This window comes from Chamaea fasciata, unplaced genomic scaffold, assembly GCF_029207755.1.
Source record: "Chamaea fasciata isolate MVZ Bird 193981 ecotype frontalis unplaced genomic scaffold, bChaFas1.0.hap1 SCAF_2, whole genome shotgun sequence".
Taxonomy (NCBI): Eukaryota; Metazoa; Chordata; class Aves; order Passeriformes; family Sylviidae; genus Chamaea; species Chamaea fasciata.
The window spans coordinates 4,138,180-4,159,705 of NW_027094087.1; the positions used below are offsets into that span (position 1 = coordinate 4,138,180).

Genomic DNA, 21,526 nt, shown 5'->3' on the forward strand with positions numbered 1-21,526 from the left:
GTTACTGAACTGTTTAAGGTTTGGTATAGCGGTTTATGAAAAATCATTTTTTGCTCACTACCTCACAAGGGAAAAGCTGTACTAATCATGTTAATCACTGTGTTGTATATTCACTGAGTGCATTTTTAGGATGAAGTTACTCCAAATCAATTAAAAATTGCAGCCAAATACGAAACTATTTCCACTCTTTTCAGTGTGAAAGATCTAGAATGAAGGATCTAGTTCTACACGGGTTATGACATTCCACTAATTGATTAATCATTTCCTTACAGGGAAGGGAGAGAGGAACATGCATATGTGCATATACACATCACCACCCCAAGAATATTCTGCATTTGGCATGGAAATCAGTAGTAATTATTGTACACAGGATTCCAATCACTTTTGTCAAAAACAGCCAGCTAAAATATGTTTAAAGCACACATTTCAAATAACCAGTTAAAAACATGAATACAAGGAAGTCTGAAGAGCAACAGCTTTTCTAACTTGTCTTTTTCTTGGTTTTTCCTTAGCCCTGTCAAGCCAAAATAGTCCAGGAACATCACTCTTGTGATAACCAGCCACAATACTGTGTCCCTTTTTGGAATTATCATCCTTAAAATAGCAGCCTTCGAGGATTACACAGCTGCTTCCAGTTCTTACCAGTAAAGATCTTGAACAATTTTAGAGGTATTTTTAAATCTGGATCTGTAATCTCTTGATTTTACTTGTCTTTTTTTTTTTTTTTTTTTTTTTTTTTTTTTTTTTTTTTTTAAATGGGGAGTCTGTCCCTGCACAGAACAGAAGAAGATGCATTGTGCATGGGAAAAGCAAGGTGAGATGTGCTCAGAGTCAGCAGGGCACACCAGAAAATATTTAGGCACTGACAAGAGCGGCTCTTTGGCTCAGAAATCATGTCTCTAAGAAGAATACATCCCTCAGCCTCATAGCCAAAGCCTGAAGTAAGATTCAGGACTCTAACTTCAGCAAAGTTTGTTAGCAAAACACCAGGCAGCACTTTGGAAAATGCTGCTTCCTCTGGAGAACAGAGACAGCCAAAGACAGCTGCCCCAGAGGCTGATGCACAAGAGTATCAATGAGAATATTCAGCCAGACTCCTTCACACAAAACAACAGGAGTTTTTATATCTCTCCTAAACTAGTTTTGCCCACTTCTGGCTTTGTCTTGATCACAACACACGAATAGTTTACTTACACTAAATACCAACTTGTACCAAACACTGGTACAAGAGCGTCTGGTTGTAATCTGAGTGGAGTCATCTTTCCTGTATTCCACTGAAACCTTGTAAACTAAACACAGGCTCAGCCAAAGTAGAAGTCATTGTGAAATTTATACCTGATTGTTCACAAAAGGCATTCACACATCATTTAAATGCAAACAACAATTTCTGTTGAATTATGTGGGTGGGACAGGAAGAGAGAGGGAGCAGCTCTCAAAGTCAAGAAAAGTTTTACCAGTTCCTGAGTCAAGGACAAATCTAGAGCAAATAAAGTTAAATGTCTCCCATCAACGTTCTTCAGGCAAACAAAGAGCTATGCCCAAATCATTTCCCAGAATCAGACATCTGACTTTCTAAGCCACGTGTCACGTGTAGTGAGGAAAAGGCTTTTCTCAGTGACAGCTGCTCCAAGTGTGACGATAGCAGTTCTAGTGTTTTTTGGAATTTCAAAAATTACAGACTATTTCTTACCCAAACAAACATTATTCCAGTGTGGGCAAAATTTCCGTCAACAATTCAGCTCCTCTGGGCAGATACAAAGGAACAGATCACAGAACTAGAAATCAGTGGCAGTTTATGTTTATGTTGGTTGCCCGCACACAAACCAAAGTGCCACTTATCCATAAATACACACAGAGACACTTGATTCTTTGGAAGGACAGCTTGTGCTGCACTGGGAACTGCTATAAAAACATGCTGGTGGTGGCAATGAACAGCACAAAAGAAATCAAAACCTATGGCCAGGAGAAATACCGTGAACAATTCTAAAGTGAATTGAATAAAAGGGGAACTGTTACAATTAAATTCGTTCCTGATTAGGTAGAAATGCAAGAACTGTGAAACAGACTGCTTGAGAAGAGATTCCTCTTTGTCTGTGAAGAAAGACAAAGACCTTACTCGTAATGCTTAGTGAGAAAACAGTGTCCAGTCTAGCATTCACCTCAGGGAATTATTAAAGCACATCCCCTACCCCAGCCCTGACCCACTACTAACAGATCAGAGCAGCTGCAAATATTTCCTTCCTATTCTGACTCTACTTTGGCAACAAATGTAAGCAGATAATAAAGACAGTAAGCACTGCACATACATGCAACCCTGATCACTGTGCTGTTCAGTTTTCTACTCTGGAGCACTTCTATATCGTTGTCATTAACGTACCCAACAAGACACCCACTGGCCTCAGTCTGCTCTAATCCTTCATGGTTTTGGGGAACATTTCTGTGGGTGATTAAAAATCAACTCCACTGGAAACAGGGATAATTAGCTATCAGGAACAGGCTGCTGGGAACTGTAATTTCTTCATCCCTTGGATTTGTTTTGTCACAAGAGGATTTTTTTTTAGAAAAAAACCCCCATAATTTGCAGTGAGATTTGAAAAGGTTCCTAAACCAGCCAAAATAGGAAAGCAATTCACCTACCTCTGTGTGTGCACCACAGCTTTCTCCCTGCTAGACTGAGAATTTCAGTCTCTGGCTGACCATCAGACAACAGCCTCAAATTCACTTTAAAAAAAAAAAAAAAAAAAGGCAACCAGAGCAAAGCTGTGGCTTTTATTTCCCAGTTTGACAAAACTGGAGATGGCAGAGAGGATTTTGTTATTAAATTGAGCAGCTTCAGTTGCTTCTGGAGGGTCACTGCAAATCATTATTTTAGAGGGATTAGTGCTTTTCACAATGGAGGCTCCACAGATTTTCAGGATAATTACTCCTCAGCAGAAGAGACCCAGCATTGTTTTCGGACAGGTTTATCTTCACACAAGCCACTTCCAGTCTTTTATTTTAAAGGTTTAGGCACAGCAAAAGAATTCCTTGACGAGCATGGAATTTTATTAATAGATAGTACATCAGGCAGATTCTGCAACAGCCTTTTTAGAAGGGATATTATGTAAAAAGGCCATCCTTTTAGCATTTTTAGGATCAATATCTACAGTAATAATGACTGGCTTAGTGAATTCTATAATATTTTTATAATAGCCAGATTGCACCTGAAGATCTATGGGATAAATGCTGAATTTAGAAACAAATGTACCCAGTTGGTTTTGTAAGAGTGTAAGCTGGGAAAAAAAAAAGAAGGTCTAGAGAAAACTGCCAGTAGGAGATAAAGACCAAGGGAGAATTAAGATCTGTAGGTGGACTTTATTCTAAAAAAGGCCTGTGGGCTTGTAGAGGAAGAAAACTGGATAGAAATGTAAATAAGCTCAAGGGAGGTGAAGCTTTGTGGATTTATTTACTTTCTTCTAGCAATGACAAGTACATGAGAAGTACGGGCAAGAGTATTTTTTTCTTCTTGTTACTACCCCATTTCTTTCTTTCTTATGTAAGAAGTGAAGGTGGTTTGGTACGAGCAGTAACCAGCTCTTGGAATGGAAGATTTAGCAATGTGAAAGAAAAAAATCCAGAGGAAGACCATTAGAGGTCTTGAAAATAATCAAAATATTTCCCCTCTCCTCCTATCCCAGAGCCCCAGCTCCAGGAGGAAAGCCACTCCACTTTCATGCATGAGAGTCTTCACCACAGTGAGAAGACATTTCTCATCTTTCAGGGGGAGCTGTGGTGCAAAAAAGAAAGCAACTTGGTGGCAAAGAGCTGTTTGAATTGCAGCAGTTTTTGAACGTACACTGGGCCATATTTTCTTTCCTTTTCCTCCCCTTTTACCGTCACAGGAATGTAAATGTTACTAATTTATTTTGAAGAGGGAGGAAGCATAAAGGGGGAGCACTATAACAGGATTTCTGATCCTCTGAAAATTCAGAATTAAGGTTATGCTTAATTGCAGATGGAGATGCAAATTTTCAGGAAAGACTGCTACCTCTTGACCAGCTAAATGCTGTTAAATTATTTTCATCATTTCTAATACTTGCTTATGTCATTATCTTCTATATTGGTTGAAAAAGAAGAGATCATCAATTTTAAGACTTTTAACACACTTGTAGCATAGTAAACTACCATATATATACAATATATATTGTAAACAATATATATACATATATACACATACACATGCATACAACACCACGTGTTGCTTTGACCAGTACTTTGAAATAAGAGAGTTCAGAAAATAAAAGGACATAGATAAATAGATGTATAATAGGAAAAAAAAAAAAAAAGTAGATTTAAAGCATTTCTAAGGATTTGCTCTAAGACCTCTCTCCACATGGAGCTTTGGCTGCTATGGCAGCCTGCATTGTGGCCCTTAGACCTGAGCTGCTACAAGTCAGGATATGCTGAGAAATCTTGTTCATTGTCTGAGCTCACCCTTTCTTGCTGAGTTTAAAACTTGGGGATAATCATTCCAAGAAGTGCTGGCAGCAGGATTTCATTTCTTACTTTTTCTCCACTCCCAGCTGAAGCTGCCTTCTCACTTCCAAACCAGACCAAGGCAACAATCAAACAACAACCACAACAAAAAATTTAGGAAAGGAAAAAGACCACCACCAACTTCCATCCACAACTCAAGAGCCTGGCTTAGGGAGTAAGTACAATGCAACAATGTCAGGTTTAGATTTTTAACGTTTGGGTGTACCGAATTGCTGGTTTGACTCACTTAACCTCACTGCATAATGAACTGAAAAGTAGTATTTTTAAAGAGTAGGATCAGCTTGCCATCAGCTTGCCAGCAGCTTGCTGGGTTTGCTTCATCTCAATGCTCTCTGTTTCTCTGGCTTTGATCTCTAATCTGCTAATAAACAGAAAATGCCAGGACTAAATTTTAAAATCCACCACCAGAGACTCAAATTCTAATTGTGCAGGTAGAATGGCACGGCAATCAACAGAAGGATGCCAAAATACACTCACATAAATGGCAGCAGAGTTGTGTTCATTTGGTCAAAAAATGGATCTCTCACCTTCACAATTATTTCCAGTAACACTGCAGCCAGTAGCATCAGTATCTGACAGCTCTACATTCATTTCTCCCAGGATTTTACCTGTGCATGTTTGCTCAGTTTAAAAATCAAATTCAGCATGTTTTTCCTTTGTAACTTAAATAAGAATACTAAAAACTCTGGGTCCTCTGGTCAGCTCACTTACATTGCATGTACGGGGCTAGATGAAATCAAACAAGGCAGACTTAGGCATAAGAGTTCCCTGAACTGAGGAATCTCCAGCAGGTTCAAAACCACATGAATTTTCCAGCTGCTTTTTCTCTTCAGCTGGTGCAAAGGGTGATTGACTTTCTCAGGCAAAGGGGCACAGTGGACCCAGATTAATAAAATCTGTCATTCCGACTCCCTGACATACCCAGAAAATCACAATGGGGTATATAGGAGAGGGGGAAAAAACCCCATCCCTCTTCTACAGGTAAAGAATTAATACTTGTTTTTTCATCCAGTTTTTCTGATCTGTTTTTCTGTTGTTGTAAACCGATGCATTGTGCTGAGCTGAATAAACCATGTGATGTGGCACATGACAGCTACAAGCCCTTCATGAGTCACAGCGCAGAGCTGCTTCATTAAATCTGATGGAAACAAACCCAAAATTTCACCTGTGTTAACTGCACAAAGCCACAGTGCTGTAAGTCTTGATGCAGTTCAGGGTTATGTTGTAACTGCCGTGGCAATGACATCTCTAATTTCTCCCTCTCCTCTAGGTAAGCTTCCTTCTGCTGCACACTTAATCATCAGTTCTTCAGAGAAACCCACTCCCCGTGTCTGCTGCCGTAAAATAATCCTGAGGATGTTATTCAGATTCATTTTTCAGTAGAGAAAATTGTCCACTGATGAGGTCACAACTGCGTGTTAAATCTCTGGTGGTGGCTTACGAACACCAAACCACTCCTTACTACTGGAAGACCACTGAAACCAATGGTAGAAGAGGAATTCTGGAGTATAAATTTGCGATTGACACTCATTTCACTGCGGCTTTTTTCACTCTGTGCTGTAAAACTGCCAGTGGATCTGTTTTAGTCTGAGAGAGATTCACATTGCACATATTAAGAGAGTTCTTAATAATTTGGGAGTGAGTGTAGAAAAAGGTGCTTCCCGTGCCACAGTGGCATGTGGGTGCCAGAGGAGGAGCAGAGCTGAGGCACTCTGCAGCTGAAAGCTATTTCTGAAAGACAGGAGTACAGCTGAAATCAAACCCAGGGCAGTGTGATGAGTGAGAGGCCTGTGCGGTGAAGTCAGTGGAAAAACTACAGCTGGCTCCAGGAGGAACTGAATGGGCTCTGTGAGGAGTCATCTACAAAAAATAAAATAAAAGGACACGGAGAAAATGCCTGGGTGTAAAAAATCCCCACTGCCCATGGAAAATTACAACTGCCAGATCACAGGGTATGTACTCAAAGCTGCTTTTATGTACATCACCAGTATTGTTTTCTGGGGTGATCCAGCAATAAAGGACATCCCAAACCGCTGTCTGCGTTCCTGGAAATGCTACCTCCTTTCTGAGTTGACACTCAAAAATTTAAATTCCATGTGAGGTAACAAGACGATGTCCAGGTTCATAGATAAGAGACAAGACAGGTATTAGGCAAGAGGCAATCTGAATTTCTGTTGCCAAGAAACAGACTGTATCTCAGCTATTCAAAGTCAAGCAAGGTTTTTGCTGTCTGACAAGACATCATTTCTATGGTAACAAGAAACCCTTTCCCATTCTCCCAGTGCACCCAAAGATGCTTTCCTTACCCATTCTCCCTCCTGGCCTGATCAGCAGGCCTCAGATCCCTACGAGACCAGCTCCCCAGACCTCAGCTTGCCTCCCAAACCTGTTTGTCTACACAATTGATTATTGGTCCTCATATATTTTGTTTTGGCCTCATAACCCAGAGCAGTGCAGTCCATTTTCATGAATCATGAAAAGGGAACTGGTGAAGCAAAGGTTCAGACAAAGTTTATTAGTGGGGCAGCTTTCTCATTTTCCCTTGCAGGAAGGAGAGTCAAAATTGAATCCAAGCTGTGAACATGCCACTGAATACTCCCTTGAACCAGATGCAATTTAGTTAAATGAACAAATAATCATCATAGTGCCCAACAAGACAGCAACAACATGATAATAACCTCAAGGCCTGTGGGTAGGGTTTGTTTTTTTTTTAAATTTTGTACAGAGCAAACAGATTTAGGAACTGATGGATCATTTCAATCTCTCAAAACAAATCTGATGACTAAGTAATTTGCTAATTGCTACTAGACTGTGCAGTTTACAGGGATACCTTAATCACTGCTCTCAAAGAACCTTATTCTAATATTATTTTTTTACTTAGTTCTGTAAAGCAGACAATTTGAATAGTTTCTCCTGTAGATACACTAAACACAGAGAAGCCCCTTGTCTTTTGACTATTTCTGTATTTCTTCCTTCTTTACTTCCTGAAGCACAATAACTGAGGTGTGCTGCCATTAAATCTATAAATTTGAAGTTACAAAGTTCAAGTAAACCTGCAGAGAGAGGATAAACTCTCCACTAGCATAGTGCAGGCATGTTCTGCTTACCTCCAAATCCAGGTCTCAGTGCAAAGTCGTGCTCCTCTATGTGAAGAAGCTGCTCAGTCTTAAGTGGTCTGACCTTTGTGCTGTCAAGTTTCCTCATTTTAATTTCTCGTTTGCTATGTTAAAAAAAAGTGAGAACTTAATTAATTTCTTCTGCCCTGACGTTCACAGTGCTAGTCAAATGAAATAGGAACTGGGAATACTGGGCAGCTGAATCTGGAATGCTGAGGGTAACAACTGCGCTTATAAAGCTAGAGAAAGATATACTGGGAAAGGTTGGGAGATGAGGTATGAGGGTGCCCAGGTCCACGAAGAACACTAATTATTTATAAGAAGTCCCAAGAAGAACTACTACATCCTCTTCTGCTCTCCTCAGAGATTGTAGCTATCATTGTACAAGAGAATAGAGCTGTTTGAAGTTATTATTCACAAAAACACTTGCAAATCAACTTGGAAATAACACCACATCTCCATGCTTTAACCACTTCATACATTATCCATACTACAGAGACAATTATTCCTTTTAGTATAAATGTGTTTGGTTTTGGTTTTTTTTTTTTTTCCCCTAGGAGCTCAAATGAGTCAATAAATTTTTAGAAGGACTGAGAAAGGATGATCCTGGATCTAGGCACTTGCAGGGGGACTGGCTTTAAGTGGAAAGAGAGTAGGTTTAGATTGGATAGCAGGAAGGAATTCTTTCCTGTGAGGGTGGTGATGCCCTGGCACAGGTTGCTCAGAGAGGCTGGTTTTGAGACTCCTTTCACTCAGGCTATTTTAGAATAGGTCAGACATTTATTTGTAGGAATGACTTGAATACAGCTGCTTTGCCACAGGCAAGGGACTCTCCCTAGACACAATTTCTTTCATGCCTTCTGTGATTCTCTGGGACTTTGCTGCAAGCAACTCTAATTATTACTTTCGACTGAACAATAGAAACGTCTTCTGAAGATTGGCATTATAGTCAAATACTGCTTAAAGCAAGGTATGGAATACCTTAGGATAAGGTGTATGCCTCTATTTACTTATTTTTCTCCTTCCCCCCCTTTTTTTTTTCTTAATAAAAAACCCAAGAAATTATTTTCATGTTACAGGAATGATGAGGTGGCTGCTGGGCTACTCAGAATTGTTGGGCTTGAACAAATTCACTTACCTTAGTATTCTTGAATGTCTCTGGCAGTGCTGCTTGAATCAAATTACCAGGGCAATCAGAAGGTCCATGAGGCATTTCAAATACTTTAGACTTTAGTTTTCTAAGTATGAAAACCATGTGGATGGTGAAATGAAAGCCCACGCTTCAGAGAATTAAAATCACCACAGAGCAAGCCTGCATCAGGGTAGAATGGGCAGCAGAACTGAACAGCTGCAATGTTCTACATGAGGAAATTCTGCTGCTTGGGATCCAGGAGAGGAGAAAATGATGAATTATGTTCAGAATGCCATAGCACAGCTAATACAGTTGGGAAGCATGAGGTTATTTGTCATCTGATGCACCAAGGAAAATGCCTGTTTGATGCTCCAAGGATTTCACTGGAAGAAGCAGGCTGGAACTGATTCATCTATTACAACTTCTCACTAGAAGCAAGCCTGTGACTCAGGAAGACTTTCCCTGGACAAGAGAGGCAAAACATAAGCTACCAAGGCAGGAATTTTCTTCTTAATAAGCCATTGGGAAGAGATCTTCTTGGATTTTAAACCACAAAGCTATTTGGAAGGAACATGGCCTGCTCACTGCCCAAGGTAATGAGCTTAAGCATGCTGAACAGATTCTTGTACTCCTGCAAAGTATTTGGAAGCCTATGAAAGTTGCTATCATGCACTGCAGAGGTCATCAAAAAGGGAAAACAGCCCCAGAACTGGGAAATCACTTTGCTGATGGAGCAGCAGGAGGGGTTGCAGCAAGGGGCATTTGTGCAGTGGTACCACAGAAAGAAGTCGATTTGTCAAGAGTTTGCCCCAAAATACGATCAGAGGGATCACAAATTAATTTTCTCAAGGCAGAGATCAAAGATGGTGGGTGGGCTGTTACCCTGGCAGGACAGGTTGTGGTTCCACCCTTGCTCCTTTGAGAAATAGCCCAGCAAGAGCATGAGAGTACCCAGTGGGGAAGAGAAGATCTTTTAAAACATCTGAAGAAAGTAGTAATAAGAAGAATGATCAATCTATAACAAGCAAGTGTGAAACCTGTAGTAAAAACAACCCTGACACGAGCAAAAGAGTTGTGTTGGGGTAAGGAAGACAAGAGATCTCCAGGGAAACTATTGGCAAATAAATTTTGCTGAGATGCCACGCAAGGAGGGATGCAAATATATACTGGTACAGGTTGATACCTTCAGTGGATGGCCTGAAGCTTACCCACTGCACCAACACAGCAAAGGAAGAAGTGAAAGCTTTGCTCAATCATGTAATTCCAAAGTCTGGGGTTCCTCTGGGAATGTCATCAGATAAAAGACCACATTTTGCTGTGACAGTAGTTGGGGGAGTTAGCAGGATTCTGGGACTTACCTGGGACATGAACACCCCATACAGGCCCCAGGCAAGGAGCGAAGTTGGGAACCCTCAAACCCCAGATTTGTAAGATTTTCAAGAGACATCCACGACATGGGTTCAAGCCTTGCCTACAGCTTTGCTGAGAGTTCACATACAGCCAAGGCAGAGGGACAATATAAGCCCCTAAGAGATATTATATGGCAGACCATATCAGGTTCCACCTGTCATGGGGGATATTCACATGAAAGGCAAAACTGATTTGCAAAAGTACTTAATGGCTCTGAGTTCCATTTTGCAGAAGCTCCAGAGATTCGTTGTGTTATCCAAGCCAGTAACATAGGACACACCAGCCCATGCATTCCAGCCTGGAGACTGGGTGGGACAGTGACCCCTCACAAGCCAAGTGGAAGGGACTGTTCCAAGTTCTGCTGATCACCCTCACTGCGGTCAAGGTTGCTGGCAAAGGACTGTGGATCCACTGCTCCAGAGTGAAAAAAGCCTCTGCTCCCCAAACCATTAAGACAGAGACTGATACAAATCAGGAGGATGTGGTTTAAACTGTTTTGTACATTGTCTGCCCAACTGGTAACCATGACTCAAGGTTCACCCCATGATTTGCATAGGACTGCAGTCCAAAATGTGTCCAAAACTCTTAATAAGAATAATTGCTGGATCTGTACCCAGTTACCACCTCTAGATGGGGACAGTCACTGGCCATTGATTGGCATTTTAATGGAAGAAAACTACCAAAATGTGGGAACCAGTTGATAGTGCCCTTCTGTCCCCTATAGCCCTGGGCAGCCTGATAGAACATGGGAACTATACAGCTCTCAGTGCAGTTATAAATGCCACAGGAAAGGCCACTCCTCCTTCATATTGTCATAAATCAATTTCAGAGAAATAATCAGCCCAAAAGTTGTGGCAAAGATGAAACTGACAGGATGGAGACTGGCTCTACCATTTGACACAGGGTTGTATTGGATATGTGATGATAAGGCCTGGAATAAAGATCAGGCTGGTGCCCTTGGGGCTGTGGACCCAAATATAACGATATTTGACCATCTTGAAAAACCAAATGGGAGGAAGCAAAGATCTTTTAATCCCCTCACTGAGCATCCCACACTTTTCCATAATATAGTCAGAACTCTCCTTCCCTGTTATGGAGTGGCTGAACTGGAGAGAGTGACTGTAAACATCTCAGCTGTCATTGAACATATTGAGCAGCGTACTGCAAATGCAACTTCAGCCTTACAAGAGGAAGTTGACAGTCTGTCCCATGCAGTTATGCAGAACAGGATAGCTCTCAATTCCATACTTGCCACACAGAGAAGTGTATGTGCTATTGTCAATACCACTACTTGTTCTTTTGTAGACCAATGTGGGAAAGTTAAGAAGGATGTGGATGAAATTTGGGAGGCGACTCCACTTTTACATGAAGTAGCTTCCAGAAATGAAACCTTGAAATTTGACCGTATCTTCCACACCCTCACCTCATGGTTACCAAACTGGGCCTGGATAAAAGAAACATTTATAACAGCTGTAATTCTAGTTACCATCTGTGTAATAGCCTGTGGGTCAGCTGGTTGTGTAAACTGGCACTGTGGGTAATATAGAGACTAGACAAAGTAGAGCCTTGTTAGTCTCTGAAAGGAAAAAAATGATGCCAAGATGATTTTTTAAAGATCATTGAGCCCAACCATTAACCCAGCCCTGTCAAGTTCATCACTAAACCATGTCCCTAAGTGCCACCACATCCACAAATCTTTTAAACACCTCTAGGAACGGTGGGTGAGTCCATCCCTTCCGTGGACAGCCTGTTCCAGGACTTGACAGCCCTGTTGGTGAAGAAATTTTTGTGAAACCATTAGCAGATGGTTTTGTGAAACCATCAGAAGACAGATAAGGACAGGAAATCTCTCTTTACCTACTCTCTGCAGTAGTAGTAACAAAGAGAACTCTGGTATTGGTGTAGATCTGGGCAATGATAAAAATTTATTGGTCTCAGTGAGGCACATGCTCAAGAAACTACTGCTTCCACTCATAGCTGTGCTTTCCACAGCTGTACTTCAGGCAAGGGTTTACATTATGTAAATTAAAGGGCAATCTATAATTACATTCCAAAAGAGGCCAGAAAAAGCACTTGAAGCGTTTCAGATCACACAGGGAATTCACTCTTGTTGGTACTTCTGTATTAAACTAATGGGAGCACTAACAACCTGGCTGAAAAAGAGTGAGGAATACTGTTTTGACACTTCCCTACCCAATACTATTGCATGGACCTTGGTATTTGCCAGAGATCCCAAAGAGCAGTTAGTCACTGCCTACAAAACCGAATTCAGAATTAATTAACAATGGACAAAGATGTGTCAGGGTTTTAAGGACAAATTTAGCTGCTCCTACCTAGCCTTGAAAACCATTAGTGAATGAAAGGTCAAAGGTCTGCTCAAGGGTACTTAGATAATTTTTGGTTAAAGCATTTAATCACTTAATGCCATCAATGTAGCTCCATAAACCAATGGCACGAGTGGGATTGATGTGGTTCAGGTCCCATCTGGTTGTCTTTAACTTACCAGGCTATCAAAAGTTTCTGCTGGTTCAAGGAGGAATCAGACAAGTTCATGGAAAAGAAATCCAGTGATGATCACTAAATCTGCAGAAATTACATCCAACACAGGATGGGACTGGAAGAAATTTGCTCTCTTGGTACAGCTGTGAATATTAGGGGAAAATATCTTATTTTCCCTTTCCTTATTTATCCAAGGCTGGGCTTGCAAGCCCTTGTTATAAACTCAGGAAAGATCCTGCTTGGCTGTTCTTCTGTTTTAGAGCTCTGCTAATGATATGGTAAAAGTTCTTGTAGAAAACTAGAGAAAGGATTTTTTCCCTTACCATCCTTTCACATTCAGAATGAAACTAGGTAAGTTTAGGAGAAGAATACTATTAAGGTGCCTTTTATGAAAAGAATACCCTGGATGTCATGGCCATAAGTTTCTTTCCAGTGTTGTGTGCCCAAGATACCCTGGCTAGTGCTAAATCAAAGGTTTCCAAAAGGTAGAAGTAACAGAAATCTTATTCCAAGGGGAGCCTGTGGGGTAAGCCAGCAGTGTGACCTCTTAAATGTTTTAATATATCCATCAAGCCTTGAAGCCCAGATGAATGAAATAATCAAAATCGCACAGTTTTCTCTCATAGACATGAAAATGCATTTCTAATCGTTCAGCAACATCAGCAATATGTACTGGAAAAAACAACCAAAACCTTCTAATATTTTGACAATCAAATGTTTTTTTCTTTGCTGTAGGAAATGGACCACGAGAATAATCGCTTTCTCATGTACTTTTGGTTAATGCTTTAAAATCTTCTTTACAGGAGAATGCAGACAAACAGCTTTGGAGGGAGAATTGGGTTACTCTATTAAAACAGTGGAACTTGTAGGTTAAGTAACATTTTCACATGGGATTCTTTTTAAAAGGCCACCCATTTAACCAAGGCCATCTGTCAGCTGTGTCCCTAAGAACCCTAGTGCTGCCTGAAAGATTGTTCCCCAGAAAGAAAGAGATGCTGCTGGAAAGTCAGACCCTGATGCAATGTACTGGAGGATAATGCAGCCTTTAGAACAAAAGCAGAGAATGAAACAAAGAGAAATTAAACACATCTGGATCCTTAGCAGAGAAAAGCTGATTTGCTGCTGTTAAGCTTTGGGATCCTCTGTGGCTCAGATTTTGCAGTCTTCTTCCCAGTTCAAAATCACCAGGACCTTGGAAATGAGGATGTGGGATGCTAAAGCTTGTGTAAAGGAAACTGCTACACCGGGCAGCAGCAGATGGATTCCTCCTTGTTCCTATTCTTCCTCTCTGATAACACACTTGTGGCTCTCTCACAGGATTGTCACATGGATCCATTTGCATGCATCTGTGACAATGGAGAGGACACTGTGGTAACACTGGCATTGCAAGAGGATGTCCATCAGGATGCCACAAAATTTCCTCTCTCCTGGCACCAGGTTTCCCTCCTGCTTTGTGATTTTTCACGTCAACAATGGAGCAACTGCTCTCAGCTAAGGCAGAACAGGATAAATGCAAACAACAGCAGCATATGCTGCCCTCTTACAACAAAAGTGTACCAGCTGAGCTTAAAATAGTGGCAAGCTTCCTTGCCACTACCACTAACAAGGTCTTTTATTCTGTTTCCATTTGATCCTTAACTGTATGCCTGCTGTAAAGCATGCAACTTGAGGGGAAAAAACAACAGCTTAAACACATCAGAGCAGTCCAGTTATGTTACTTTTCTGCAAAATGTGATATTGGACAAATAAACTATGAGCTCCCCTGGTCATTTTAGTAGGGGGTCAAGCACATTTTGAAATCTTAACAGTTATATCCCTTTTTACTTAAATGGAGCTAGTTATTCCCAAGAAAGAGGAATTTTTCTTGGATTATCACTGGCAGCCATTGCTCTGTTCACACAGCATTAGATTAATCTGGAAACAGGTTGAGAGACCTCACATGGCAGATGTGAGCTGCCTTCCTGGGGGAAAGCACTGACACTTTGCCCAGAAATTTACAGGTAAAAACCTCTCTATCATTATTCATTTTCAACCAGCTACTCGACTGAAAGGCCAAGAACAGAGACAATCTTCAATGTCTAAAAGCATTAAATATAGTCCAGAAAGGGAACACACTGTGTCATCATTACAAATAAGGTGTCATTCACCTCCTTTAATGCCATAAAAAAGTCTTCTGCAGCTTTGTATTGTATCTACTCTGCTGTTCAGGTAGTGGAAGTCACATTGTAATGCTGGCATAGGACTTGGGAAGGCATTTCTCCTTCTTGGGATGGGAATTAAAGCGCAAGAATACTTGGTAGGTATGGTCTGGTAACCTTGTATCACACCAGGTAAAAGAGCTCTGTGTGGGTGGGTACATAACTGCATATTTATCAGACATTCATAAAATCACAGTGTGAAAGGTCTGGTTATGAAAAATTAATTCATACTTCACCATTTCTGTTTTGGGAACATCCTATCAATACTTATGCATCCTACAAATCCAGAAACTGGAGAAACAGGAGAGTGAGCCAAAAGGGTGTGCTGAAAGGTGGCTGACAGCATGAAGTTTACCAGATGAACAGAGAGAGATAAAGTCTATCTCTTACCTGTTGTGTTTTCTTGAGAATGACATTTGCTGCCGACGGTGAAGACGGTGATGCTGGCTGTGAGAACTGTGTAGCACTGCTGTTGGCCACAGGCAGGTGAGGAACAGAAGTTTCATGACCAGGACCATCTCTTCCAAAAGAGAAATGCACCTGATCACCCAATCCACCTTGCTGACTCCTGATTTTTAGTGTTTTCACCGTTTAGAGACAGCATAGCAGACAAAAGATGCACGTGAAGCAAGGCATCCCCGAAGAGAGACAACAGGGGCATCCCAGTTCTGATGGCCTCGCCGAGTTCCCCTCGTATTTTGGCAAACCATAAATACTCCCTCAGCTCCACATCCCTGCAGCATCTGCTGTCCAAGCAGAAGCACCTTGTTTTCAGCACTGTGGTAGGTAGGGCAGGTTGCCTGGCCAGGCTGCTTTCCTCTGATCCATTGCTGCCTCTCTCTCAGCAAAGGCGCGTTTTTAAATTCTCCATCACCCGCTCTGTAACCTCTCCAACATAGCCTGTGCAGGCAAAGTGATGTCAAACATTTAATCCCCCTTAAATCCCACACAAAACCATACAAAAATCTGCTTTAATGACAAAGGTCTCTAAATTAATCTTGCTTTCTATATATGTGTGTATCTGCTCAAAACCATCTTCTGCACAGATCAAGCTCTTTTGTTAACTGGCTACATTGCCCTGTCTTCCCAACCATTAACATCAATTCGGGCTCCGAGAGCTGCCAGCATTTTGTCAGTACACACACACTTCCTTCTGAACAGAACAACATCACAGTGCAAGCCCAAACTAAAAATGAACTGCTGTTTTGATACTGAAAACACAATTTCCCCCCTCTCCTTTTTCTTCCTCTTTTTACTAAGCTCTGCAGCTATTTAATTCACTCTGAATTTACAAGGTATGTGCATGTCTAAGATCCAGCATCCTTCCACTAACCCTGATTTTTATTTCATTTAGCCTGCCCTACCTGCTCAACAGAAGGTTGAATTACAAAACATTTTATTAACAAAATGTTGCTGAAGCAGTAACTTGCACATGGCAGCTAGAAATGGTGGTAAGATTTCTTAGGGGCTTAAAACCGGACAATACTGGGGACACATCCTCTTACCTGACACAGTCAAATTTATCCTTTTCAAGCCATCAGCAAGTTCAGTCGTTATTAGAAGTGATAGCATTTATTTTTCTTTATCTAAAAATCAGAGATTTGAGACTGATAGCTTAGGAAATGGAAATACCCCACCTCTACCTAACAGCTGGAGGAATAATTTGGGTCTCCTAGTAGGAGGCTTCTTCCTAAATAAGACAAACCCAGGAATAAAACCAAGCCCAGCATCACATCTGCTGAGACCGTGAGCTCCCACACTCCCTGGGACAACAATCCTGTCATGTGGCCATCTGCCTCCTCAGAAGCTCCCTGAGACTTCCAACTAACTTCACCTGGGCCAAGAAATAATTCTCAGGTGCAGGTGATTTCCAGGTGGAGGTTACCAATGGACAGCTAATTCCCACTGTTAGATTGAATTGGGTGGTCTAAGATCAAAGGCTCCCAACCCTTCTATCCACCTCATTGAGCTGTTTAACAGTTTCATCTTTTCCTGCTCAGCAAACTTAGGGAAGAACATTTGTTTCCTGGCCCAGGGACAGTCAGAGAGTGCTTCTGGTGAATTCCCAGGGTGGAGTTTCCAGACATGGTAAACATGAACTGCACTTAATAAAACCTGGATAATATAAACTGGTTCCATCATTGATTTGCACTATCATTAGGGTGGAAAAAAGGAAAATAAAACAATAAATCTAATGAGAATTTATTCCAGGTGGAGATAAATACAAGTGCCTGAGCCAGTCTGGTTAAGTTCCCTAGTGTCTCCCAGCCTACAAATATCAAAGTATTAGCCCACTGATTAAATTACATGTAAGAAAAAATTCAGGAGCCTTTGGATCCTCTTCTTTCCCCACTCAGGCACAGGCCTAAGAGCAGCAGCAAATGAAATAAAAAGCAAACTACGCTGCAGGCTGTGTGATAAACATGTTACCACATTTCTGCATGTCTGGCTACCTGCACATCCATCAGAGTTAACTCATTTCCAACCATTCTCCTCAGCTATAAAAGAATAACATTTATATCCTGTCCTGCTAATTCTAGTGCCCACTGTTTCCAGGTACTGTGGAGAAAGCCTTGTTTTAGATGTTAATGTAATCCTTAGAGGAAACCACTGGCTGTTCTCCCCTCTAAGCAGGAGACAGGGGATGGAGAGAGGATATCCTGGGTGCTGAGGTTTATCCACCAAGAGCTCTGTAGGGGACCTGTGGTTCCATCATGTCAGGCTCATGTAGAAACGTGATGGTTTTGTGTGCTGACCTCCAGGAACTCAAAGGGGCCCATTAAAAATGAGTAAGTAAAAATTGCTCTGTGGATTTATTTTTTTTCCAGCTGGAAAAGGGAGCACTTAGTAGTGCTGCTCCAGAGATCTGGCTTTGCAGAAGGACTGGCATGTCCCTGGCCAAGCTGCACACGGATGTTCCCTCCCTCCAGGAGAGGGGAGTCTTCAACAGAGACACGGGAAATTAGAGGCTGTTTTCATTGAGCTAGCAGCACCCTGCTGCTTTATTACTCCTGGCTCTAGCAGCAACTTCACCGCTAAGCTGTGCTGCTGAAAAGACTGCTCCGTGGAGGATTTCCAAAACATGCTGAATGCTCCTTTGACCACCCCTGCTAAAATCAGCTTTCGTCAAACAAACAAAAAAAATTAAAAATAAGAGAAAGGCCTGCGTGCATTGACATATTCCACCACTTTCACCCATCTCATGTCATAAATACACCCTGGGAGGCCTTGCCTAGGCACACTGAAAATCTAAGCACTATCCCTCTATCCTATGGTGTATTTCCAGAAACTGTCTCGCCCACACACATGGAGAGGTGCCCTCTCCTGCTGAGGGGAATCAAAACCATTTCCACTGATGGGCGTGAATATCAGTGAGGGCGAACCCACAGCAACAGGATTTCTTCATGCTAGACCTGTTTTCATTTCCTCTGGGGAAGGGAGCACTACACAGAGCAGATTATAATATCACTATAAATTACCATTAAGAAAACAGGTTAATCTCCCAAGCATTTGTCAGTAATAAATTCCAAAAAGATCCCTTTTTGGAGAAGAATAAAAAACAAGATAATACACTTTGCTTGTATGGGGCAAGTTGCTGATCAGTTCTTGTGTTTAAACAGAGAGCACTGTCGCTTTGCTATCAGTAAAACTATTTATTTAAAATTATCTGTAGCCTATTAAAAGTTTGCCAAGCTTATCTTGCTGGGACAAAACCTGGCACATGGTAACAGTCCATCAGCTCATTGGAACAGTTTGCAAACAAGCAAGCAAGGAAAAGAAGCAAAGGTGAACACACCACCTGGTTTCAGAAAATGAGATGCCTTCTTCTAGTCAGCAAAACAAAACATCCCTTCTGGTAACTGCAATCTGCAGCTACAGACCCCTCTCCACCACAGATCACAGAGCAAAGCAGACTGACAACAGCTACTATAAAAACAGGAACAGAAGAACACCAGGGATGAAGAAATGCTTCAGTGCCTGGAATTTTGCAGAAAATCTGATCTAAAGGCCATTTTAAACATATGGAGATGAAAGACCACAGCACACTAGCACTTTTCAATCTGTGGATCAGCTGCAGTGAGAAGAGATGCAATGTGGAATGGGGAGTGTAGGTTTACACGGCAAGTGTTTTTTTACTCTCCTAACCAGAGAATGAAATAGAAGGAAGAAAACATTAACAAGTCTCCTAAGAGGCCCTCAGTTCTTACAAACAGTCAGCAAATCACAGAAAGCAGATTAACCACATCCATGACTCTGAGGGTGTGAACGCAATACAGCAGCACAGGAACAGGCAGCATTTTGCTTTTCTATGGTAACAGACTCAGTGCAGAGCACTCACCATCTATACCATGGTGACTTACAAAATTAATGTCAGAATTAAGGACAGTTCATCCTGCTTATATTAACACAAATGACAAACCAGGTTTCCAGAATTAAGATATCCATTCACATTTCCCAACAGGATGAAGTGGGAGGAAAGCAGAGACTGGGAATTATGATTCCAGAGCAAATGCCTTTTCTTCTCATTACAGAACAGCCAGCTGTGATTTGTCACTAAGGAAAAGGGCAGTTCATTAAAAAGTAAAGGTCATCTAAACAATTTCCTGAACACAGTTGTCGTGTGATATGAGGTCTCCCCGGGTGTCCAAGAATCTGCTCACAAACAAGGCATGGGACCTGTACAAAGTTTGCAGCTTTGGAGAGAAGAGCTGGACAGTTTCCAGAGACTGGAGATCAAATTCCACTCCTGAGACTCGTCCAGTTTCTTATTGTCTCTGTCCACTGCCTGTTCATACAAAGGAGTGTTTTAAAACTGTAGTGTGGGATCCTCACAAGACCATAAGCCACCAAAGGCAGGTATATATTTTCTCACATAAAACAGCCTCTAAATACCAGGCTTGAACAGGTGACTCTTGTTTGGCACAAACAAGGGTCTTTCCTGCTTTTCCTTCAATTTACAAAACTCAGGCTTCTCTTGGCTCTGGAGCTGTGCTGGCTGCACACTTTTTTTTTTTTGTACAATCAGACATTTGGTTTAAAAGAGAGACAAGAAAAACAAAGAAAAACCACACACTTCCCCTAACTCTTTGCATTCCCCATTTCCAGAGCCTCTAAATCAGGGATTCTTTCCCTTTCATGATTCTGCCCCGGAAGGAACAATCACTGAATTAATTTCACCCCTAAATCCCTGTATTTGGCTTCTACAGCAACAACCTTGAAAGTAGAACAATCAGTTTTGCTGCCTCTGGCTAAGGAACATCTGCATCTTGAGGGTGATCTCTGACAAAACAAGCAGCCGCATCTCTCCCAGATTTACACTTCTCACAGCCTCAGTGGCAGAAAACTTTGCCTTTCTGCCACCTCATGCTGACCACAGGCATGGGATACAGCTACCCTACTCCCTCATGTATCTCCATTTTTTTTCCAGGAGCAGTTTCTAGAGTTTGTTTCTTTACTTCTGTAGGATTTTTTTTAAAAAAAATCTTTTGGCTTATTTCCCAAGTCAGGGAGGATCAAGGGGCTGACCCTTAAGCCTGAGCAGTTCTCAGAAAGCGAGGGTTTGCAGCAGCACAGTGTATCCCCAAGAAGAAGGCTACTTTGCCATATGTATGGCCTCAACACTCTACTTAAATCCCAAAAGCAATATACTCTGCATGAGATTATTTTTTCCCCCTGATTTCCTTGCCAGTCTGGCCAACAGCACAGTCTCTCATCAGTGCTTACCAGTCAGATCCTAACTGCTACCTGACGTTCTAATGGCTCATTTCCTCCCACAGACCGAAACAAAAAAATTCAGCAAGTGTGTTTACTCGTTTCTTGCTGCCAAGCTGATGTGTATTAAGCATTTTCTCCAGCATTCCCTGTTTGCTGCCCAGCAGTCAGCAATGTATCTCCGACAGGAACTGATTTATGAAATGTACTGCATCTCTACAAAGCTCCTTTTCTGTCACCAATGAACATGAGGAGAAAAAAAAAATTGTTGAATAGTGGGGGGGAAAAATGTGCCTTTCAGCTTTGGCACTGCAAACTTTTTTCATCTTACAGTGAAAATAGAGACAGATTTATTGATGAAAGTCTGATCTCTACAGGTCGCAAAACAGCTTCAAAAGCCATCAGGCACAACTCTCTGTGGCTGTTTTCCAGGCTTTTCTTTCCCATTGATATCTTCCAGAGAAACATATGTTAACATCACAGAGCAGGTGCTCATTTCAAACAGGGAAGCCAATTTTTACTGCGTGAATTGTAGTCTTAAGTAAATATATATTTACGTTTACATACATTTGAGGTTTAAGAGGAGGTAAGTGTATTTGGGTTTTCTAAGGCTTTACAACTTCTGTTTTCCTAGTGGTTGACAAAATAATGTAGTTCTAAATCAATAAACATCTGAACAATTAATGTTAAAATCTTGAAGGAGAGAGAAGACAAAATAATGTAGTTCTAAATCAATAAACATCTGAACAATTAATGTTAAAATCTTGAAGGAGAGAGAAGGTAAATGACGGAAGAGCAGCAGAGAGGGTTGGTTGGAAATTTGCTCGTAGAAACACTGAATGGCTTGGGTTGAAAGTGACCTTAAAGACAATCTCCTTCCAACCCCCCTGCCATGGGCAGGGACTCCTTCCACTAGAACAAGT

At 41.4% G+C, this 21,526-nt stretch overlaps 1 protein-coding gene across 1 annotated transcript in view; it reads right to left on the reverse strand.

The window, feature by feature from the left end:
- Positions 1 to 16,682, reverse strand: part of GABRR3 (gamma-aminobutyric acid type A receptor subunit rho3) — a 29,191-nt gene extending 12,509 nt beyond the window's left edge. Inside the window, exons 1-3 of the mRNA XM_066207955.1 lie at positions 16,397 to 16,682; positions 15,282 to 15,791; positions 7,644 to 7,756 (exon numbers count right to left, since the gene is read on the reverse strand). Coding sequence (XP_066064052.1) covers positions 7,644 to 7,756; positions 15,282 to 15,409 — 241 coding nt within the window. The 5' untranslated portion in view covers positions 15,410 to 15,791; positions 16,397 to 16,682. The remainder of the gene's footprint in view (positions 1 to 7,643; positions 7,757 to 15,281; positions 15,792 to 16,396) is intronic.
- Between the last annotated feature and the right edge of the window lie 4,844 nt (positions 16,683 to 21,526).